The following is a 24902-nucleotide window of genomic DNA, read 5'->3' on the forward strand; positions in this document are numbered from 1 at the left end:
AGGGAAAAGCTCTGGATATTGTCTACCTGGATTTTCGAAAAACATTTGACACAGTTCCCCATAGAATTCTCATAGAAAAACTGGCTGCCCATGGCCTGGATGAGCAAACGGTCTGCTGGGTCAAGCACTGGCTGGATGGACGGTCCCAGAGAGTGGTGGTCAATGGAGCTAAATCCAGCTGGCGGCCGGTCACAAGTGGTGTTCCTCAGGGCTCGGTGTGGGGACCATTTCTGTTCAACATCTTTATTGATAAGGACATAGAGTGTATCATCAGTAAGTTCGCAGATGACACCAAGTTAAGCGGGAGTGTCAATCTGCATGAGGATAGGGAGGCTGTACAGAGAGACTTGGATAGATTGGATCGGTGGGCTAATGTTAACGGGATGAGCTTCAACGAGACCAAGTGCCAGGTCCTGCCCTTGGGCCACAACAACCCCATGCATGGCTACAGGCTTGGGGAGGTGTGGCTGGAGCTGTCTGGAAGAGAAGGATCTGGGGATTCTAATTGACAAGCAGCTGAACATGAGCCAGCAGTGTGCCCAGGTGGCCAAGAAAGCCAACGGCATCCTGATTTGTATTAGAAATAGTGTGACCAGCAGAAGTAGGGAGGTGATCTTACCCCTGTACTCTGCACTGGTGAGGCCACACCTTGAGTATTGTGTCCAGTTTTGGGCACCTCAATACGAGAGAGATATCGAGGTGCTGGAGCGAGTGCAGAGGAGGGCAATGAAGCTGGTGAAGGGCCTGGAGAATAAATCCTATGAGGAGGGATTGAAGGAGCTGGGACTGTAGTTTGAAAAAGAGAAGGCGCTACAACTACCTGACAGGACGTTGTAGAGAGGTTGGTGCCGGTCTCTTCTCACAGGTAATTAATGATAGAACAAGAGGGAATGGCTTTAAACTGCAACAAGGGAGGTTCAGACTGGCCATTAGGAGAAAATTTTTCACAGACAGAGTGGTCAGACAGTGGAATAGGCTGCCCAGGGAGGTGGTGGAGTCACCGTCCCTGGATGTGTTTAAGGGTCATTTAGATGAGATGTTGGGGGATATGGTGTAGGGAAGAACTTTGTAGAGTAGGGCTGATGGTTGGACATGATGGTCTCAAGGGTCTTTTCCAATCGTTTTCTGTGATTCTGTGATAAGTTTGGATTTAAGCCCTGAAAGATGAAAACAAAGGTTGCTTTGAGGGTTCCATTGATCTTAAAATATCATTGTAATCAATCTGAAAATAGTTTTGTAATAATTTATTCAATTATTCCTCTTATCATAACTTCAGATTGATCACTGCTGTCCTTGCTAGCTTTTGATTACCTTTAAAGTTGTACTAAGCAACATTGTGGTTATAGACTTGTAGTGGGTCTGGCTGAGCCGGAATTGGTTTTCCCCTATAGCAGCCCTCATGGTGCTGTGTTTTATGTTGGGAGCTGGCAGGGTGTTGATAGCACACTGGTGTTGTGGCTACTGCTGAGTAGTGCTTACACAGCACCAAGGCTCTTTCTGACATTTCCCCCCCTCCCAGTGAGACAGGGTGGGCAAGATCTTGGGAGGGGACACAACCGGGACAGCTGACCCGAACTGACCAAAGGGATATTCCATACCATATGATGTCTGCTCAGTATAAAGCTGGGGAAAGGGGTGTGTGTGTGTGATTGTGTGTGTGTGTGTGATTGTGTGTGTGTGTGTGTGTGTGTGTGATGTCACCCTTGGTCCTCCGAGGCAACCACTACGCGTATTGGAGCCCTGCTTCCTGAGAAGGCCCGACATCGCCTGTTAATGGGAAGTAGAGAATAAATCTGTTTTCTTTTTTTGCTTCCATGCGCAGACCTTTTCTTCCCTTTGCTTATATTAAAACTGCTTTTGTTTTACCCACAAGGGTTGGGGTTTTTTTTCCTATCTTATTTTCTTTCTCCTATTTGCCCTGTTGAGAAAAAAGGGGGAAGGGGGGGGAAGTGATAGAGTGACTTGGTGGGTACCTGGCATTTAGCCAAGGTCAAACCACTACGACATGGTTGTTCCTGAAAGAGTATCTCATGATTTTTATCCATGGATGATGGTGTCTTTTTGTCAGTAATGATTATCTGAGGAAGTGATGTCAGGCTGAAAGTACTGGCTTCTACAACTTCTAAGATGCTGCAAATCAGATTGAGGGTTAAAAATGTTGCTTTCATAGTCCTGTGGTAGAATTGGTAGATGGCATCTATTTGTGCTAAGATAAATGTTTGCAGTAGCATTCAGTTTTTTTATCACTGCAGTTTTGCGGAGTTGATCTTTTATCCGATGCACAGATCTCAGATTGTCTGTGCAGCACAGTATAAACTAGTATTTAACCTGCTCTCACTTGTGTAGGACTGTGGTCATCGCTAAGCTTTTGATAAAGTATCTGTGCTATTAGTACAAGAAGGTTTCCTGTGTTAAAAGAGAATGGGGGGGGATGCCACCTAGCTGTCTTGAGTAATCTATTAAAATATAAATACAGTGTCTCTGATTCTGGCATCAGAAAAATACCCAGGTCAAATAATAAAGATACTTGGAGTAGCAAATGTTGTCCCATGTGAATAGGTTATGCAAGTGTGATCTTTGTGTGTCACTGAATTATTTTAGTAGCTATTGCTGGGAAATGGGGAAGTAAATAATTCAGTATTAACGTACTGAGCTGCGTCAGGGATAGCATGTGCTTGGTTTTGTGCTTCCCTGTAGATGTCCTTGGCTGGTCAGTTTTGCACATGACAGCTTTCAGACTGTAGCTCCTGATCTGTGGTTTGGAGTTACATCTGTGTGCTTAGAGGAGTTGCTGCTTAGCCCAGTGGTTCTAATCTTCCTGTTAACCCTCTAATGGAACAGCACATACTATGTGAATGCAAACACTAGGATGGGCCTTCTAGCTGTTGCTGGTGGAGATTGTCTGCAAGCCTTATCTGTTTCTATCTACATCAAATTTATGCTGTTTTCTAGAAGTGTGTCATAGAATCATAGAATATCTTGTGTTGGAAGGGCCCCATAAAGATCATCAAATCCAACTTGTCTTTGAGAAAATGGATTACTTGTGTGGATAAGAATATTCAGAAAATGGAGGATTTCATTTAGGAAAATAATAGCAAACATAATCTTGTGCTTTCTACTAATAATTGTGACATTTTAGGTTGTTTTCATTACGTTTTCCTCCCTTTGTGAGTTTCCAGAACTACATGAAGAATTAACTGTCCAAATGTATTCTACAACTTTATTAGTATCAATTTATTATTAATAATCAGTTTGGTAATACATGATTTGATATTGGAAGGTGTCTCCAAAAATTCTTCAGATTGGTGAAACTAGATACGGGCTATCACTTTTCTCTCTCATCGGTGTGTCTTCATCAGAATGTGAAGCACAGGCTTTCTTTGTTCTGGTCAGTTTTGACGTTGAAATCTGTGAAATAGAAACTTGAATATACTTATTAATACAGCTTACAGGTTGACTTTGTATTTTAATGTTAATAAAGTAGCTGTCATATTTTATTAGAAAAACCCTGTTGCAAAAACCGCTTTGCTAAAAGTCACAAATGAGACATTAGGGAGTGAAATGGTGTAGTTGTGTACAAATTAACAGATTCTTACTCAGGGGTAGGTAGTCATTCCAGTAACCAGTTGTAGTGGATGAAACAAAAATAAATCCTCTCTGGAGTGACCAGAGAAAGGCAGTGTGCAACAGAAATTCCTGAAAGCCTTTAGAAATTTGTTTTTCATTCCCTTCCCTTTGGGCAAGAATTGACAGTAGCTAGCACATTACCTCAACTGTGTGTTTGTCTTGGGCAGAAATATTCTGGAAGAATCCAGCAGTTGTTTGGAGGGATAGTATGTTTACAGTCTAACCAAGAAATATACCCTCTTACTGTAGTCTGCTTACTGTCATACTAAAAACTCAGCTTAGTAAGATCCATCTCAGAGTTCTTGTTAAGCTCTTGAGAACAGTCCAAGGAGATGGCCTGTCCTTCCACTGTCTGTTCTGGTTCATATGTGTTGATGAAATTCTGTGTCCTGGAGTTTAAAAAAATCAATCCTCAGATGGTTAGTTGACCTGTTTGGATTACAAAGAGATAGTCTCCAGAGCTTTTTTGCTCTGCTATGTTCTCTTTGTATTCTGTTCTCTATAGCTATGCTTTTCTTATTTCTTCAGAAGTCAGGGTGTTCAGAAACTTTCAGTCTTGGAATTCTTCAATTTTTGTGTAGTTATTCTGTCTCCATTCCTGAAGAGGTAATAAAGAGGGAGGGCAGGACATACAAATGAGTGAAAGAGGTGGTGTTGCTTGTTTTGGGTTTTTTTTAGAAATGTGAATTCTTCTTTTCCTTTTAAAGCTGTTAAGACAAAGAGGGTTTTCTGTCTTTGGTAGTTCTCCTCCCACATGATATTCTACCGATTTTAGAGCTACAATATACTTGTGTAACAAGGCTACAGCTAAAATATTACTTGTAAAAACAAGTGTACAGATTTTAGTGCTTGAGAGAAAGACAACAGAAAAAATTTCTTAATTTTTCAAAAGAAAACACCATGTCCATGATGACATGAATAGGTCTGATACTCGTCACTGAAACTCAGATGACTGTTGAGGATCCTTGCTAGTTCTATATGGGATAGTGTTTTGTGGAGTATGAGCAACAGGAAGCAAATTGTTTCATAGGTGCACAGTATATAGATATTGAACAGCATCAGATGGCTTGCAATTTTTTGCGTTGTTACTTGCACTGGATTCCTAGAGGTGGGTGACTTTGTAGATTGAATAATCAATTTGTCAGTTCACTCAGTTTTCTTCTTTTTCAGTGTTGAGTCATTTGCTATGCAGTTATGATGAACCTAAAGGAAAAAACTTCTATACACTGAATAGTATTAAAACAGGGTGAACTCATGAATTTTATTTTTGCTCTTTAGGGTGACAGATCAATCAGAAATGTATGGTGCAGAAGAACAATATGACCAGAAAATATATTGAAAAGAGGAAAATAGAGACAGTTTATTACTGGTGAAGGCCTACAGCTTAAATGAACATACCTGTACTGTACTCTTCAGAAAGCTATCTGTCTTTCCCAATACATAGGGAATGGAGAATAGGTGTCCTGGTTTTATTACCCAAAGATATTTTAATGGCTGTGTTTCATATAAGCAAAAGAGCTAAGTTTCTTCCTTACATACAGATAGAGGTAAGATTAGCCAGATAAAAAATGTTAATTTAAAAAAATTGCATATTTGTAATTATCCAGGATAGTATACTATTTATATACCTATGTTGAAATATTAAAATCTTATTTGATATTCAGAATCCTAATTCAAAATAACAAAAAGTACATGAACGTATATGACAACAACGTTTAATTGTGTATTTTGGTTCTGAAGCAGCAGTCAGATATGTTGCTCAAATTAAGAAACATAGCCCATTAAAAGAAAATAAACTGGAATGTTTCCATGCAGCTAGCTTGACGTTAACGATGTGCACAAGAGAAGAACATCACCTTACATTTTGTGTGTGCAGTTACAAAGAAAGTAGACACTTCCCTGCAATATTTTGCTTCCACACAGTTGGTCTGTCTTCACTTTTCCTTGTGTTTAGAAGCGTCCTAATTTTGTTAAATGCAGAACAGGCTCAGTCCCTTTGCAAGTGAGAACAACTCAAAGCCCTCAGTGCTTTGTTCAGCTTCTGAAGAGTCAGGGTGAAAACCACTTGCTTTGTTTAGCTACTGATTTCAGCCAAACAAAGAAAAAAGGGAAAATTAAAATTACAACTTCCTATGTATAGTTTGCTATGTGTATTTCCACGCTCTTTGGAAATGCTTTTCTTACTAGATTTGTGAGGTGTTTTCAAAAGCTTTTTCCTCATATATATGAAACTGCTTATCTGTTACTTTGCTGCTAAAGGGACTTCTGTCAGGTTAGATCTTGTTTGGGTTCTAAAGTAGGGTCTCTTATGAAACCCAGATTTCTTGGGCTTCTGGGGAGCTGTGAAGCCAAGGAAACACATCTGATTCCACAGTAAGGGCATTCCTTCAGCCATTGGTGAAAAGTGTTACACCTAAGGACAATGCCTGATATTTAACTTGTCTTTTGAAGTGTCTTGGTGATTGGGCTTTGTTTTTTCTTACCGTTGTCATTCATTACAATTGTCTTCTAATGTGTTACAGAACAGGAGCAAACGCCTGGAGAAAGTCCATGTTGTTCTTGGGAGTAAATCCTGTGATTTGGATTCTCTCATTTCTACTCTGGCCTATGCCTACTTTCTAGACAAGGTAATGGAAAAAACAGACTGAGTGGTCTTAACTCATTGGTCCAGGGACATCTTATTAAGTCAATTAAAACATACTGTGAAAACATTACTCTGGACAATGATTTTGTTATAATCAGAGGTGAGGTTTTTAAATAGAAACAATCTACATTTATTTCCATACAAAAATTAATGAGTGGGTACTAGGTGGCTTATTCAGTAGTGGCAAAAAATCACCCCTGTACATCGTTCTTTCTCCTTTCTCCTTGGTTTCCCAGTGATTCTGTGAGAGGCAGAGACAGAAGAAGAAGAAAAAAGCAAAAGACATTTTTTAAAAAATTAAGTAAAAGGGAAAAAAACCCTGAAAATTCCAACTGTTTCTAATTGCTCGCTCTGTTAAAACATCTTCCTAATAAAAAATGGGTCTTATTTTATGCAGCTCTGACAAATGCACACCTACGTTACAGGTCAGTCCTCCTGATGTTCTTTGCTTACCCGTGTTGAACATACCAAGAAGAGATTTTAGCTACTTCACAGAGACAAGATTTATATTGGAGGAGCTGAATATCCCGGAGTCATTCCATATCTTCCGAGATGAAATCAATTTGCACCAGCTGAATGCTGAAGGGAAATTGTCTTTAACGCTTGTAAACAGCAACATGCTGACAAGGTATTGCATTGTATGTACAACAAGATGGCTTATGTGGGTTTGAGCTGTTTTAAAAATTGTATTTTACATTTTTCCTGCATTAATATTGGTATTGCTATGTTAACACAGACAAAAAAAGGAAGTTAAATATATTTTGTCTCCCATTATGTCCAATAAATATAACAAACTAAATGGTCATCTTTCAATCACTTTAATGAACCTCCCTTTTTTAAGGACCTTGTGTTTTCACGCAGATTAGATTAGATATTTTAATTTAGTTTAAACAGTCTGGAAGCTTCCTGTGACCAGTAGATAAGAGATCAGATTATTTCCTCCTTCTTAGTTAGCTTTCACTAAAGGCATTAAGACTCTCACATTGATTTGAAGATGGCCAGCACACTTGCATATGTGCTGTTAAAATGGCTGCTAGATTTTTGCAGTCCTTACAAACTACTGCATTTTTCTCAATATGTCCTCAGTGCCAGAGGCTCAGAGTTGCTCTGTGGAAGACCATAGCCCATATATGCATCCCTGAGAGGAAATATTTACAAGCCCACAGTGAATCTTTTGGAGAGCCTCTTTATAATGGTCTGCCTGTCTTGCCCAGAGTGAAGGATGCTGTTTATTTCCAACTCTCTTTAGAACTTCATATAAGATAGGTAACATCCTGTTGTGCTATGGTCGCATCCTACTCTGAGGAGGGCTTTGCAGATTAGAATAAAAATAGGGAGAATCTAAAATGAGAAATGTGCGTAAATCTCATAGCTATTGATTTTTTAACTGCAGTCAGTTCAGGACCTCATTCACTTTTTCAAAGTAAAAATTATCCATAATATTTGCTTTTTGTTTCTTACTGTCCTTTTCTGTTGTTGCTTCTAAACTATTATGATTAATGTTTTATATTGCTAAATGTAGTTTGGCTTTGTTATTGCTATTATAAGCAGAAACATAAGTTGTCTAAATGCAAAAAAAGGTCTTTTGTAAGTTTTCAAAATATTCAAAATATAAAGAGTGATAATTTCAGTATGTGTAGAAATATTTTTTCAAATTACTAATTTTTAAATATTTTGATAATGGAGATGTAAACATTTAAGTCTTAGGACTTCATGATGTATCAAGCAATAAAAGCACTGTGAACACTTCATTAAAAAAATCGCAGTTTTAAGACTTCACTGTGACATTCTTTGGCTTTATAGGAGACTTCAAGTAGCAATAACAATAGCGTTATAGTCCAGATTTTAAAAAAAATTTTTGCACTGTTTTACTGGGTTGTCTAAGCAGCTAGACAGAAAAATATATATAATTTTTAAATTTGCTTGATAGTGAGGATAAAAGTTTGGAATCAGCTGTTGTCAAAGTCATCAATCCAGATGAGCAATGTGATGGCAGCCTGGAGTTACAAGCGTCTTCTTCCTCTTTAGTAGTAAAAGAGATTCTTCAAGAGGCACCAGAGTTAATCACTCAGCAACTGGCTTATCTCCTCAGAGGTGAGAGATTACTCTTTATATTAAATACTGAAAAATTTAATGGAGTGTTTCTGAATCTGCTCATGCAGAAAGAGTGTGATCCATTCTTTGGTTAACAATCCCTTTAAAGACCACGGGAAGCTCCATAAAAGAAGCAGGGAGTAAAGAGTTTGTTAAAGAGTAACATTATATTGAATATTAAAAATGTGCATTTAAAAATAGGCATGAGAGGTCTTTGCTGTATCACTAGACAAGAATATTAAATGGAGCTGTCGACACACCAGCTGGGTAGCTGGAAAAGCTGTGCAGTTCATCGATTCCAAGGGCATTGTGGACAACAATATGGATTGGAATCTAATATTTACAAGTTAAAGCTTCTTCTGGTGGTAGTACCTTTTTATAGAATGATGTTTTAACAGCATGATTCAAAACTTTTACTGTTCTAAAATGCTGTGACCAAATCTTCATTGCTCTCTCCTTTTCTTTTGTATCATATGCCCGGTAGAGTATAAAGGATAGGGCTTCAACAGCCAGAAGTATTTTCATTTCTCTCTTCGTAGTTCATCATTTGTATTAGTTTCCTCAGTTTACTTGCTGCAGCAGAACTCTTCAATTGGAAACAAAACTGGGATTGAAAAGAACGGATTGCTGCTTTTAAGTTATTTACTGAATTTCAATGGTGTTTAATGAATTTTAAAGGTTTTAGGTTTTAATTGATGTGCAACTGTTAAATGCCCTTTTAAGAAATTAATGTGGGCATGTTTAATGAGGATTATGAAAACTTGCCTACACTTAGATTTCAGAAGCTTTTGGAGTCTTGGCTTGTGATTGTACTCATCACTGTGATAACTAGTATTATAAGCATGTTATGAGAAATCACAAAAGGTAATTTTAAGGGGTTTTTTATGTTTCCATAAAAGAAGCAGTAACAGTAATACAGCATTTAGTCTGCTCTTTTAGTGTCTTTCCATGCTAATAAGCTCTGGTAAACCTGCCATAAAATACTTCTGTAAGCTCCAGATTTCTGTTGAGTAGCTATCCAGGAATCTAGGCAAATTACCAAGCATAATAATTTATTTTGGAGACAGAACCAAGAAGGGCTTTTGGGGATCTCTCAGCATACCTGTTTGATGGTGGAAAGCGTCAGGAGGCAGCACTCTTGAGTAATGAACAACATGTTCAAGTACTATACATGATTGTAAGTGTCTGCATGCTTTGGCTCTAGTCTGTATCCAAATTAAAATAAAGTGCTACTATTAGAGAAATATTGAAGGTGTTTGCATTTAGAGATAGTACTTCCAGTTTTGAAGGAGATAGTAGCTAATTTTTTTTAAAAAATTAGTAACTTCATTGTAATTACTGTGTTTGATAGCACATGTTTGAGTAACTTGATGGATATAGGAGTCCCTGCATACCTTCTCTTGCACGATATGAGAAGTAATTGACAAATCCTAAACAACAAAACTCAGCTGCACTTGTGACTTGTGCTCCTGGGAGAAGTAGAAAAGCATCAATTAGTATGTATAGAAAGCTAAGCAATACAGTGAGTCGTCTTGTGCGTCTCTTAAAATAGAAAAGGTTTTCAGTGCTTAAGAACCTTCCATTGCAAATTCAGAAAAGTCAGTGAATCCCATTACTGGTTTTTATAAGATTAAAAAAAAAAAGTTCCTAGATATAAATGTATGTAGATGGCAGATCAGACTACAAGCAGCCTGAAAATAAAAGATTGAATACAACCTATCCAAGACTAGCTTTTGTGTTTCTCTGTATATATTAACGGTATTTTGTCAAAGTCCTTGCCCATAAAGTATAGCTTTTGAAATTAATCTCACCTGTGAGCATAGGAAATAAAGGGACCACATATCATGGTCTGGAAGGAGAGGTGGCTGCTTCATTCTCACTATCAGGAATGTGTGTGTAGAGGCTCACAGGATGGTCCCTCTAATGGTGGCACTCCATGGGCATTGAGCCAGTGAAAATGTCCTACTTTGTTATGTTCCTATGTTCCTTGTTATGTTCCTTTGTTATGTTATGTAAACCTGTATATTGTTAGTATGTATAAGTTTCAGTTAGTATGTATAAATTTCAGGGAAATTCAGAACAGAAGACCAAAGTGGAAGTCAAAGTGCTAAGAACTAGGATTTCATTTTTGTAGAACAGCTGAGAGATCCTAACATCTAAATCTCTGAGCTAGGAACTCATCTTTTGTTTTCTGACTTCCCAATGAGTATTTTGCTAGAAGACTTGTAAGATAATACAAATATCTCATGTTTTAATAATCACCATGTAGTGGCTGTGACAGCTTTATTTGTTGCCTCTTTTTCAAACCTATTTTTTCTCAGTCTGATAGCAATTATTTTTTTAATTTTGATAACAATAACAGATGCTTATAACCTGCCATATTTCAACTTTGAACAAATTTCACCTGCTCTTCTGTGTTTAAAAAAAAAGTCAAGTGAAAAGACTTTGCCTGTGAAACTAAGCATTATTGATTTAGGCAGTTTAATATTTAAGGACTTTTTTCAGCTGAATGCTTTCCTGGTATCTTTGTCTCCCTGTCAGACATGCTATAAGTTAATTCTACCCTTGGGCTTTGAATAGAGCCTGCTTGGAGAGTCAGTGTGTTGTACAGCCATATTTGCCTTAAGTTAGAGCTTGTGCTGTCCCTGGATTTGTGCCAGAAGCAAACAATTATAGAACCTGCCAGAGTCTTGGGCCTGTATTATTTTATTTCCCCAGAGATGTTTACAAGGGGACTGTTGCCAAACTCAAGATCCATTAAGCTGCTGAATCATTACATTTTCTGTTGCAGCCAGCTGGCAAGGATGTGATTCCAAGCACTCACTGTCAGGTACCTTGGGTCAGTGCACTCTCAGAAATGCCTCCTTATGTTTATTTGTATAAGGCCTTGAAGGATGCCACAAGGTGCAGACTGCAACATGTAAATAGAGACAGATTTACAGCAAAAGCATCAGCAATTTTTTTTTATGTGAATCTGCTTTTGCTAGTTATGAGCTACACAGTTGAGGTCTTTTCGTGTCCTGTTGGGGCAGTCTGACTTTTAGTAGAGATTAGTTTGTTATTCTAGGCACCCAGACAAATGTTAAGAAATGTCCTCTTAAGGACTTTGGGAATGATGCCAATTTTTTTTTTTTTGTTCTGTCTTGTACATTCATCAGATGATTCACATGTTCCCTAACTGGTGCATCCTTAACATATATGCTAGACAGAAAGGAGCATTTTGAACTGCACCAAATACTGCACTTATTTGGACTGATACTTCTGGTTTTTTGTATGAAAACAGTTTTCTTGGAGGCAGTGCTTCCCCCCACCTGCTGCCTTCTTCCCCCCAAATTACATTTTATTCCACCCTTGTGGCTTTCCTGTTAACTACAATGAAAATTGCTTTTTTGGGTCTCTTTTACGGTTTTGATTTGTGGGTTTTTTTGGGGGTGGGGAGTACTGAAGTATACTTTGCATGAGGGACTGTTGATTTTCCCTTTTTCCCTGTCCTTTATTTTTCCAGGTCATGGAACAAAACCTCAGCAGCAGAAATGCTTATATTTTCATTGTACTGTTTCTTTCAGTCATAAACTTATAATTCAGGAGATGCTTGTTCTGTTCTTAATGTTTTCCCTAAACGACTTCTGCTTTCATTAGATCATGTTTAATATTAATGCACAGCAATTGCTTTTGGCAAAACTAGTGTTCCACTTGCAAACTGCTTTGCAAAAAAGAATAAAATGCACATTTTTTTAAGAGTCCTAGCCTATTTTCTAGTGACCTCTCCTTTGGAAAAAAATATCTGTAATGTAGTGTGATGTACACAAGAAATAATATTGAATCTTGTATTACCTATTATATATTTCTTTTTTCTGTGCTTGTCAGCAGACAGAGCAGCCTCCATTATGCTTTCAGAAACCCTGGGGGAGTTGCACCAGCACTCAGTAAGATCTGCAGGAGATTTCTGAGCCCGTGTATCTCTTTTACAGCAGGTACTTACAAGGGGGCACATGAATAAATGGTCTACTGACCTTTGGCCAAGCAAAAGTACCTTGAGTGAACTGTTTTTCTAAACCACTTGGAATCTTAACCCTCACAGGCATGCTGAGGATGCCTGGGAGAGAAGATGTGTGCCTTTCTTTCCTGCTGATCAGCACGGTATTAAAGAATGAAGGAAGAATAAATGGTGATCTTAGGGCTCACTGACACCCTATTAATTTGAGAAGGTTCCTTTTCTTGCTTCCATCCTAGTTGAAAAGTTAGCAATTGCAAGCACTACAGTATTGCTGTGTCAAGTAGGAAAGATAGCCTTTTAAAAACCTTTCTAAGATGTCTGCCTATGATGAAGCATTATTTCAGGCTGACTGCATTTCATTCTTGTATTAAGTGATAAATCCCAAAATTTCTAAGTTTGCTTTGCTCTTTGAAGGTGTCACACCTGATGAAAATATGCAAAGGTATTGACCCTGAGATGAACTGAGCAGTGAAAGGCAAAGGCTTCCAGTTAGATGCTGTGGTACAGTGCACATCTAACCACATTCCGATTTTACAACTTTATGGTAATGTCTGTGTCCTGCCAAATGTGAGATCAAATCCAAGATGGCCTTACCATTGAAGAAACCAAGAATTTATCACACATGTGAAAACAAGAGACAAATGCACACTAGTACCTGCAGAAATGCATGGTAGGCCGCTGTAGTATGTCCTAGGCAATCTTTCCATCACTTTTGATTGGGGAATAGATAAATAATGTAAAAATTTCCTTCCACCAATTCATATGTTTAGGAGAATTAAGCTGGTTTTATTGGCATGAGCAATGCTGCTGCAACAGTATAGTAGAATTGCTTTGGTGTGAAAGAAATTCATGTATGATTTTAGTGAAACAGATACTTATGGTGATTTTTGATGTTTCGTAGCTGCTGTGGTTCAGACACTTGTTAAAATCACAACCAGATACTGACCTGGCTGCTAGAACCTGTTTTGGTGTAACCACAGGTTTCTGCTGCCAGTTCTCATACTTCCTGCAGCTGGAAAAATATGAGATTCTCCCTCTTCTTCATTCAATTCGTTTTCTGTCTTGCTTCCTGATACCATTTGCTTGGCTCTAGAAGGGCTGTGCTACGCTCGGCCTGGAACTAGTCAGTTTAATTTGGTGGCCCAACCCTGGATACAGTAGAAACTGCCTGTGCTGGATGGGAACATTACTTGTTTGAAATACTGATATAGAAGAACGGTTAATTAAATAATCTATTTCATTTTATTGTAATAGTTTGGGAATTATTTCTGTGGGAAACAGGAAAAAATACTTTTCCTTAAATTCTGAGACTCAGAAACTGTCTTAATTTGGCTGTTTGTGTATGGTTGAGCTGTTGTTATGTTTTAGGAAGGACATAGTTCTGCATTTGTCTTATAGCTTAGTTGAAATCCAGGACTGACTGGATAAAAACTGTGGTATAGTTATTGCTCAATTCACAATCAATCCTGTAATTAGTCTGGGATGATTTGTAGTATATGGAGCTAAAATGAATCAGAAGTTGCTGACCTGACACCGAACCCACCACATAGTAGTTATTTCTGTATAATTAGGGAGACAACAAAGCTTAGGTCATGTTGACTTCAAAACTGATGAGCTTGATTGCATATTCAACTTACATCTCTAATTTTACTGCATTTTCCAGTATGTTTGTGTTAAGATTTTCTCTTCTTAGTCTTCCTTAAATACTCTCCCCCGCAAAGCATATGCAGCTGTGGTAAAGGTTTGACATGCTGTATGTCTGCAGACCTCTGCAGATGAACAGACTGCCTAGCTCATCCTAGTGATGGTGGGAGGCTGTATGGGATAACACTATGGCTTCCCTCCAGTAGGTAAATGTATGCATTGTAGGTCCAGTACTTTCTGCTGGAGTCTCCATTTCCTTTGTGTGTACATGAGCAATTTACCTGTCTGCTCCTAGAGAAAGAAAAAAAGGGTGCTGAAAAAGCAGAAGATTGCATTGTTAAAATAATTCATGCAGCTTGGTCCCTGAGCCGCCATTTATCCAGGTGCAGCTCTGTGCTGACTGGGAGGTGTGCTGTGGGCAGTCTAACGTCACTGCCCTTCCCAAGGTATGGACATGAATATGTAGTACAGGCACTGTTAATCTGGTTAGAGGTGGGAACAATGAAGGGATATTGTTAGGTGAATTATCCTGGAGGCTGCTGATTGAGAAACTCGCTTCATATAAAAGGGATTGAAAAATAGGCCTTGCTAATACATATAGGTACCTTGGGTGTTTTATGTATCAGTTATTTACTGATACATCTGAAATCTGCTTGCTGTGGAGCCATGTTTTGGTACCTAAATTTGCAAATGGGTCAGTATACATAATTTTCATGCTGTCTGTATGTATTTAATACTTTTAATACTATCAAATAGGACAGGAGCATTGTCTTAAAGTGATGATAAGACTGACACAAAGAAAGGGATGCTGCGAATTACAAGACTATTGGCAATTACAGTATCTGTAACAGAAACACAGAATTGAATTTCATGTAAGTGAATTTCCAGAAATTAATACCTGATGGGGAACAGCTTTTGGCTCATTAAGCATTACTTATTATTTAATCCATATAGGATTTGTCTAATAAGGAGGTGTGTTCTTAGCATGGCAAAAACGTTGTATTGCAAGTGCTTCATGAATTTTGAAGAAACGCTTTTCGATATTTTATGTGATGACAGTGTAGGAGAAAAAAAGATATATACTAGATGTTTGGGTCCTAGTCAATCTAGTGAGATTGAGGGTGGTTGTGTCCAAGTTTTTCTTTTCCTCTCTTGGCTCTGTGCTAAAGCCTAAACATTTTGGTTTACAATAACTTGCATGCTATTGTACTGATTTGCTCATTGACCTAGCGTGATGCAATGCAATCATACACTTGTTTAAAATCCCTGTGCACACTACAGTAATAAATAATTTCAGTACTGAAGTATAAGATTTTATTATCCTTAATTTAGTGTAAGTAATTGGAAGCAAAGGCTGTCTTTGGGTATGTTAATAAATGGGGTCCCAGTCTCCAGGGAATGGGTGACTTTAAACCTTGAATGATCAGGAATGTTTCACATCCAGGATGGAGTATATGCAACACATAGTTGTCTGAAAAGACATCAAACTCACCTCTGCATTGCAAAAGCAATCTGTTCCAGTGTCTCACTGCTCTCATAAGGATTTCTTCCTTATGTCCATGGTAGCAGTTCACTGAAAGGCTGTAGAAGGAAGGTTGGCAATGTAGATTTACTGTTTCTAGTTTTAGGTTTTAAACACCTAGTTTAATGCTTAGAGAGAGGAGCAAGCCCTGGTGTCACATCTCTTGCTTGTGGCCATGCTGCAGAGCTGTGTTAGACATACAGAAGCATGCTGCATGCTGTGGCAGCACTGGGACCATCCCGTTAGCTGTAGCATAGGCCCTGACAAGCCACTCAGTTCAGATTTTAGAAACTGTCTTCATGTTAGGAAGATGTTTCTGTGCGAAAAGCAGTCAATATTTAATTTGGTGAACTCATCAGTAGGAACAACCTCCAGGAAGGAAAGGGCCTGGATGATGGTACAGTAAACATTCCTGTTTCTGTAGTGCCTCTTTGCTGTTTACAGGAGGCACTGATTTTTGTCTTTCAATGTTTCAGGAAGCATTCTCTTCAAGTGCATGTCTTTGAAGGCTGAGAGCATTACAGAGCAGCAGGAGAAAGTACTGTCAATCCTAGAGAAAAAGTTTCCAGGTCTTCCCCCACGAGAGGAAATTATCTCTGTTCTCCAGGAGACTCAGTTTAACCCACAAGGTAGTGCAAATTACTTCCATTTTTCAGACCTTTTACAGACTTAGTTATGTAACTGTATCAGAATATATCGGCTCATGGTGTATGTGGAAAATAGTTGCAGCATGCTATCTTCATTGACAGTTATGTGTATTATTTAATTTTAAATTAAGTGGCTTACATTCTGAATCATGGAATTGTGATTTCTGTTGAGGAACTACTGAACTCCTAAATAATCTTGTATTGCTTTTACAGATAAAGTAAACATTATTTCATATATTGCTTTTACAAGTGTATGCTAGTCAAGAATTTGTGTTAATGAAGTCTAGGGGCATAATCAATGAGTCAGCCCATATGTAGTAATTGTGCTGCAATTGCCTGTGGTGTGGGATTGGATTTTATCTTCTGAACCTTCTCAGATTTATCAAGGGCTGTGTACAGGTGAAGTCAATTTGACTTCAGGCTAAGATTCAGGAAGCAGTGGGAAAATTGTAATTCTTTCATTTCCTTCTGCTAGAAATAGCCGAACACAGTTGTTATTTTTTTCAGTGATCAGAAGTGGGAGTATTTGAACCCAAAATTTGGTAGCAGGCTTTTGAAGGGATGCTTTGAAAGCCTGAAGAAAATTGTTGCAATAGCTATCACATTTTTTACTGTCTTTGTTAAAAGGCATTTTCTACCAAGTTGTTCACAAAGACTGAGTATTGAGTTACTGACATCTTTGTTAGATACATCAGGTACGCAGAGAGACTGCATGAAGACTCAGTCTTTTTTTACCATTCTCTATCCATCCATCTGCAGAATCCTCTCATCTGAATTCAGACCATCAGCCTGAGATGGCTGCCCTTCCTGGTAGTTAAGGACAGAATCTGAGCTGCTGCTTCCTTTGCTCTTTCTTTCAGTGAGGTCACAAGCTAAATTAGTTAAGGGCTGTAAATCTTCACATAGTTCCCTGAAGTTCCTCCAGACGTTAGTTAAGGAATCATAGCTCCGAAATGAACTGAATGCAGCCTGGATTGGAGAGACCCAGTGGAAGTGGCATTTATGGAGCTCAGTTCTTAGTTCTGCCAGGGAAGATGGTTTAGTAATGTTTGTCATGTACTTGGCCCATGAAGTTTACCCTAATATCCAGCACAAAACTTGGACAAGTAGATACAATGGATTCAGTCTTCACGTCATTGGTTGTCACAGAATCATCTAGGTTGGAAAAGACCTTGAAGATCATCTAGTCCAAGATGTCGATAATTTTTATAATGGCACATGAGGAGGACAATGTAATACACTCTTTTTCTTTGTCTCACAGCTGCTGTTTGCTGCTTATTACAAGGTACATATTTAGCACTGCATATATTCATGTGGCATTTGTATTAGTAAGGTGCTGTTGAGTTTCTGAAGTCCTTTGAAGACACTAATCGCTGCTGAATATTTTACCTTATGCACCTGTTATTTCAGGCAGTATTAGGACAATTCAGCAAAAACGTTCTCAGTGTCATGCAGAAATAATAATTTATTGGCCTGAATTCAATAATTTATTTGTTATTTGAGGCACAGTGGGCTGTAGCCCACCATAAAGTCTATAGGTTACCTCTAAATATTTTTAAAAGGACAGATGCATAAATGTAATAAATATGTGAACATTAGCCCGTTCATTTTGTCATTAGATTGAATACAGTAGCTGGACTTTATACAGGACCAGTAATGAGAGGATTCATTTATTTGGCTTAAGTTGGTATTTGGCTCCCTCTTAAAAATCAGTCATGCAAACACATTTTGGATGTTACGCTGATAAACTTTAAAAATCTGTGGACATTTTGGTTGCTACTCTACACTGAAGTAAGTGGCTTGCAGCTTTCTTTATATAGTCATTTGACTATCATGTCTGTATTTTTGATGGTGTGATATGACCATGTTCCTGTACATGAAATATATTTGAGCATCTTTACAGCATTTTAGACAGACATCTCCCATTAGAGAAAGTTAGTCACATGGATTTTCAATACATTGTACTTAAACATATTAACATGTCTGATTACAATGTGAAGCAATTCCAATTTTACCCTGTTGTTTCTGATGATAGTATGCACTTCTCTTTCTATGTTACATAAACATCTAGTTGGTTCACTCACCATTTGATGTACATAAGAAGAACCCATGGGTATTGTGAGGAAGGTCAGAAAGGTTGAATGACTTTGTGTTTACAGAACATCTTAAGTGCTTTGCTTCTGAATATTTTGTAAATACCACAGTATTCTACATGTTCTTTTCAATATATTACTCATTCCAATGTTTTGTATTAGTGATTTCATATTAGACCATAGGAATGGTCTATCTATACATTTATCATCAGCTGGAATTCAGCTCACTTAAAAAATGAGTGTTCACACAACTTCATTGATGGAGACATCTCTCTAGAAACATTAAACACTGAAATATTAATGTTGGGTTTAATTTTCTCATAGGATATCCTAAAATACAGAACACTCAACATTAAGGTCTAGCCTGTGTTTTTAATTTATGTTGCTACATCTGGTCAGCTGTAGATACTTGCATGTATTGAAATTCCTTTCTCTTCTCAAACAGGTATTGAGGAGGTTATGCTGAAAGATCTCAAGGAGATTTCAGATGGAGAAATCAAAGTAGCAATTAGCACTGTGTACATGACGCTGGAGGTAAGAGAAAACCTAAACAATGTAGTTGGTAAACAGTCCTATTGCATATGGAGATGGTTCTTTAAAAAGATTTTGAGCCAGTTATTTTCACAAGATCATATATGAGCAGAATTTTCAGTGATTTAATTAACTTTGAGAGAAGCAGTAGCTGTTTGTAGTTTGATTTACATTATTATGCATCTGATTATTCCTTCCCATTAGTCTGTACTGTGGTGTGTTAAAACAATGGTATTAGCAAATTGCAGCCTTTGGGTGAATTGAAGGTGTGAACTTTCTGTTGAACTTCAGGAGGTAGTTACTAACTAGGACTTTGTCCTACCTTTCACTTAAGTATGGCATACAATTTCTGAAGTCACTCTAACACACTCCTAGCTTTTTGAGAGGAGGGGATATTCTGTTATGCCGTCTATAAACCTATCTTGAAATGATGTAATGATGTGTGTCCATTTGCCACATTGCCTAAATGAAAATGTTGGTAGAAACAAAAGGACCTCGATGGGGCAGAAGTTCCTAGAATTTTGATCTTTTGGATCAAAACTATAGATTTGTCTTTGTGAGTATCCCTGAGATAGCCTGAAAGTGGCTGCTTGGATTTTCTTTCTTGACCAGTCCCAAACATTTTGTAATTGCTTAGGGAAAACTCTTGTATAGTATGTTTTGTAACATTATTTCAAGATGATTTGTGTTATGGATATCAGTAGCTATTTACCGTGACCTGAATAGATATAAATGTTACTGGCTATTATGTAAAAATATTAATTAAAAAATAATAATGTTTAGATCACTGAACAAATATGACATGGCGGTATTATTTCTGATGGGAGTTCGCATACTGATATACTGATTAGTAATAAAACTAACTAGACTGAAGAAAAACTGATCAAAGAGACACTTTTACATAGTGTATATATTTGCGATTTACAGTTTCACCATTTGCCTGAAGATGACCCAGACAAAAGTATTTGACATGCAAAAGAAGTTGACATCTGCTTTTGCATTCTCATCAAAACTTTATTTTACCTCAAATAGTACTAAAAAACCCTCACTTGAATAGTTCTTCCCTGTGTATATCCTGTAAGATTTCTTACCACATTACTTCTATGATGCATTTTACAAAAAAGAAGTTGCTTCTGTGGTTGAAGAATTTTGTGGGTGCATTCCAGCTAGTAATTATCCATAGATTTCTGCTCGCACAATAAAATATAGAAAACAAATTGGGTAGCAAAGCTTCAAGAAATGAAGCAGAATCTGTTAGTTTCTTGGTTAGTTTCTCAGTGTCAAGCAATCTTTACCAGCCACCAAACTTGCACTGCTTTTTGAACCATAATTTTGCTTCTGAAAATTGTGCCAAGATTGGGAGGGAAGGGGATGGGGAACGAATTTTGTAAGAAGAAATGGGATTTTTAAAAGTTCTTAATAAAATCTTCCTGTTCTCTTGTTTTAAATCTTTCTCTTTTATTCTGTCAGTTCCAGTGAATGGTGGACACACAGGGCTGGTAATTAGAAGCTAGCTATAACAGTACATTTTATTTATTTTCCTATTAATCTTGTTTAAAAGACTATGTAGAATGCAGACCTTGCGCTCCACAGATCTAAGCTCCAGCTAAATGTGGCTGAACTCAACTTTACTACTCTACATACTCAAATTAATCGTAACCTAAAACTTACCTTCTTTTTGGCCATAACTCAAATTTAGTTTGGCAACAGTAGGTTTTCATAGTCCTAAAAGTATGCAAATTTTCAAACTTTTTTCAGTGATGCTGACATACTCTGTTCAAGGAGTGTCAAGATTTGATGGTCAAGCAATAAATGTTTCATAATTGTTTTTCTTAGGACATATCTAGTGGCCATCATGGGAGAAAAAGGAGATCCAGTTGCATGTAAAAAGAACAAACTGATCAGTTACTACTGATGTTAGATGGTTTTAATCCCAATCTGTTAAGTAATTTCATTACCAGAATTTTTGATGGTATATTTCTGGGAAGTTGCAGGTATCTCTCTTCAGCTTTTGCTCTCTGTTGTTCTGCTGTGAAGAGTTCGCTTCAGAAAGATTTAATTTTTCAGGGTTGTAAATGTTTAGAAAGTTATACGTTGTACTAAAGGACTCATAATTTCACAGTTGGAATGGAAATCAGTTTTGTGTTTGCTACATTACTGCCCTTTGTTGAAACATTTTCTGAACTCCCCTGGTTTACAGTGCTTGACCAGCACAAGACCTTTTTTACTTGCTCTTATTAGAGCCAGGGATGATATGGTCTGCACAGTGGTAAAGCAGATGGCTTATAAAAATGTTCTGTACTAGCTACTTCACCCAGTATCAGAAACAGAATACATATAAGGGAATTATAGACAAGACTGTCCAGACCTGTCTGTCTATTCAGTTTAGAATTCTGTTTATGAACTCAGAATACAGAGACTTGAATGACTTCAGGATTTTCTCAGCAATAATAATGATAATTTGTTATTCACTCTCAAAGTGCTCTACAGACACTACCTGATTAAACATTAAGGGAACATGGAGAACAGGTTTGGCTTTGCTGCAGTTGTTGAATCTCTAATGTGTTTGCTTCTTCAGAAATCTCAGAAGATCAATTTTATTTTTTTTTTTAAATCAACAGGTAAGCAAAAGTATATTTCCTTAAAGTGCTTTCTATAGGCTTGATTATTTGCTTTGGTTCAATGGTCTACCATGTAGGTGATACTGCTAAGAACAAAGGTGATGATTATACAATTATAGTTGGGTGAGTAAGCATGCATCCCCTGCCGTGTTGGATATGTATCATGAAGAGTGAAAGTGTTGCAGCTCAACACTCAAGCTCTGATTTCAGTCAGGATTTCACAGTAGTAAAGACAGAGATCAGTAAGTCTGATGTTCTAACAAATGTCACACCTCAGTAGCACATACTCAAATGATTGTAAGCTTTCCTTATTTATGTTTTTATTGCAAGCTTTACAGATCTTTATCGAAAGTGGATTATGAAAAAATTGTCTGTTCTTCAGAGAGGAATGCTTTTTTAGCAATGTCTTGACCTGGAGCTAAGTTCCTTTCCCTTCTCTACTGCCGGTTTCCTATGTTAAATAAGTAATTTTTTTTCCTCAGTTTCCCCCCTGTAAATGAGGATATTAATCTTTTATTTCATAAATGTGCCATGAATTCAAATTAATTGAAGCTTGTGTTAGATATGTTGCTATAAACCCTGTTTTTATTCCCTAGTTATCATCATTTCCTTCCTTATAAAATACAGAACTTAAACATTCCCACCGATACTAAGTCATCAATTGTAAGATGATACTTGTAATTACTTCTAGTACTATTTCATAGCAGTATTCAGACATGTAGGACACATGCAGGTACACTCCTGCTCTCCAGTTTCTCATGAAGAAAGACATGAATGCAAAAATAGTAGTGCGATTGATCTCAGTGCTTTATTTGTATGTACATACTGATACCAGTCAACTATGTGTGATTTAAATCCATTGTCTGTTGGCTTACTAGTTGTCAACTGACTGATATTTAAGTGTCTTGATGAAAGCGAATCTTTCAGATATTAAAGGAATAGACAATGTTGTCATTAGTGATAAAAGCAGGGAAGGCATTTTGTGTGGATGTGTTTAGGTTTCAATAAGAGTCTATATGCAACTTTGCATTTTGTGAGATAACTGCCTTTGGACCTGGGCTTCCTGGATTTAGGTGGCATTAAAGCTGTAACTTGAAAACAGACCTGTCTTTCCAAGTGACTGTCTGACAGAGCATCCAGTGGCATTAAAGCTGTAAGTTGAAAACAGACCTGTCTCTCCAGTGACTGGCTGCCAATGCTCCTTGGATTTCACATACATCGGCAGCATTTTTTCAAGAGAGTGACAAAAGAAAAGTGACAGCACCCAGATCACGGTTATTTTTGTTGCCTTTGCTGGAAACTTTCTGCAAGTCATAATAATGATTACTCATAGGATATTGTAGCAAAATTCAGTGCATGCATTACAGCTAATTTCTGTTACATTATGTTATACCCTGAGAGTATGTTTTGCTTGTTCTCTGCTGGAATTCTCTTGGAAATGACAAATATCTTCTCAATGTGACTTTCTGTGAAAGTCATTTTTTTCCTGAGAAAGGAATACTTCCCCTGTAAACTGAACTCTATTCTCTGCTTTCTTAGGTCTAGTGCAGCAGAACAACAATCCAGGTTTCATGAGTGTTCAGTTTAGTTGAAATGACTCATGACATGGTAGCCTAATAATGTGTTTGTTGGACTTAATGTGTGTTGTCCTTAATCTTTTGATTCATGAAAATTTATTCTAACTGCTCATGGAACTTGCAGTAACTTAGCAAGATAAAAAATCAAGTTTCTCCAGGGAGAAGCAGGGCAGTCAGTTGAAAACAAGGCAAATAGTCTATGATTGTCTGCTACTGACTATTGCAGATGAGGGAATATGTGCATTCTGAAGACTGACTGATCTGTTTAGATTCTTATTCATGTTTCTGGCCATGGTATCTGAATACTTGATAAAGAGTTTCCAGTGGTAGAGGTGTAATCTTTCAGTATTATAAGGTTGGAGCTGGTTGGAGCCAACCAGGAGGTTTATAGAATATGTCAGAGCTGTAATGGAGGCTGCAGCTCACCAGTGTTGTTGCCTCAAGAAAGTGACCTGCAAGTTCGTGCTGGCACAGTGAGCTTGACTGTCCTTAGGTGGCATCTGGTAGTCCAAATGAGTTGAGGGTGATACAAGGGAAAGTTCTGGCTCCTGCAGCAACTTTCCCCTTTGTGGCTTTGTGAGAGAAACTCACAGCAGCTGTTACAAAAACAGTGACAGGAAATGTAGAAACATTTGGGCACTCAGTGGATCTGCTTCCTAATGAATAAATAGTCTGATCTAAGAGAGAAAGTTTAATTTTCAGGCTGGTTTGTAGTGGTAGTATGGCATGCAACTATGTTACTAATTTGGACAATTTTATTTGTGTATTATGAAAAGTGATGCTTTTCATACTTCTGTAAAGCAAATCAAGAATCTGTCTCAGCTGGGTGTCAAACAAGTGCTAGGTAGGTTATTGCACACAGTTATGTGAAATTACAAAATGCTTGTTTGAAGGTTTGAACTTCTGTTGTCAGTCTCTAATGATTGGACCATAGTTATGTATTTAGGAACTTTTTTCTTGCAGTATAAATATAAACATATTTTAAATGGCATCAGATTGGTCCATGAATTTGTTTGTAATGCTAAAATCAAAACAAGAAGAAAACCCCAAGTAAACATGTTAGCATTTAATCTTCCAGTAATGGCATGAGAAACAAAATTCTCAGCAACTTACAATAGCAATGCTGTTCAGAAGTATTTTTTCTGATGCCTGTTGTGAGAAGTTAGGGTATGTGAAATAAATGATGTATGGAGCTGTAGGAATGCGACTTTTGCAGACTACCTTATGTCTAAGGAACATTAAACATAGGGTTCTCGTTTAGCAAATAAATAACCATTCATTTCAATGGCTGCATAGTCTGGACTTTTGTGCATATTTTTGCAAAGATGAGAAGAGGCCATTAGGGATTTAATATAAAATAAATCGCCAAGGGGTCTTCTTGTAGTCTTAGTCTTTCTGCCACATGGTGTGTCACTAATGTGCATAAATGGGCTTAAATGAATTTGCTATCTGTATTACATTTGCAGTATGTATATATTTATATATTATTTTTTAATTGTGTTTAAAAATAAAACATTAAATACATCATTTCTGAGAGCTGAAAACATACCATTTGTAAATAAATCAGCCTTAATTAAGGTCTTAAAGTGTCAGTGTGTGAGATTTGCCTGTAGAAAAATGTATCCCATATATTGTACACAAAGCTTGAACATACTTTTGTTTGCTTTTTTTAAAAGTATGAGGAGGGTTAAGTCGTCACCTTACAGGACTGACTAATGCAGCCAAACATGCATTAGTGTCAATACTGTGCTCATGTTTAAATGTCAGACTGCTGTGTTCTGAAGGATGGTAGCTGTTCTGTTGATGCCTCAGGTCAGCCGAAGTATCCCAGTTGCACTGAGCACAACCCGAGGTGTGGAGAGCTGAGGCAGACCTGCTGAACTCTGTTGTGGTTAGTTACTCCTC

General features: G+C 37.6%; 1 protein-coding gene across 2 annotated transcripts in view; it reads left to right on the plus strand.

Moving 5' to 3' along the window:
• PRUNE2 (prune homolog 2 with BCH domain) overlaps positions 1 to 24902 on the plus strand; it is a 148438-nt gene that overhangs the window by 28402 nt on the left and 95134 nt on the right. The window contains exons 2-6 of one of the 2 annotated variants that reach the window (XM_074856165.1): positions 6150 to 6254; positions 6697 to 6899; positions 8202 to 8365; positions 16005 to 16160; positions 18714 to 18802. In XM_074856165.1, the coding sequence (XP_074712266.1) occupies positions 6150 to 6254; positions 6697 to 6899; positions 8202 to 8365; positions 16005 to 16160; positions 18714 to 18802 (717 nt within the window). Of the gene's footprint in view, positions 1 to 6149; positions 6255 to 6696; positions 6900 to 8201; positions 8366 to 16004; positions 16161 to 18713; positions 18803 to 24902 lie in introns of those variants that run through there. The other variant, XM_074856172.1, reaches the window with a different exon arrangement.

The sequence above is a fragment of the Strix uralensis genome, chromosome Z (assembly GCF_047716275.1).
Source record: "Strix uralensis isolate ZFMK-TIS-50842 chromosome Z, bStrUra1, whole genome shotgun sequence".
NCBI classification, from domain to species: domain Eukaryota; kingdom Metazoa; phylum Chordata; class Aves; order Strigiformes; family Strigidae; genus Strix; species Strix uralensis.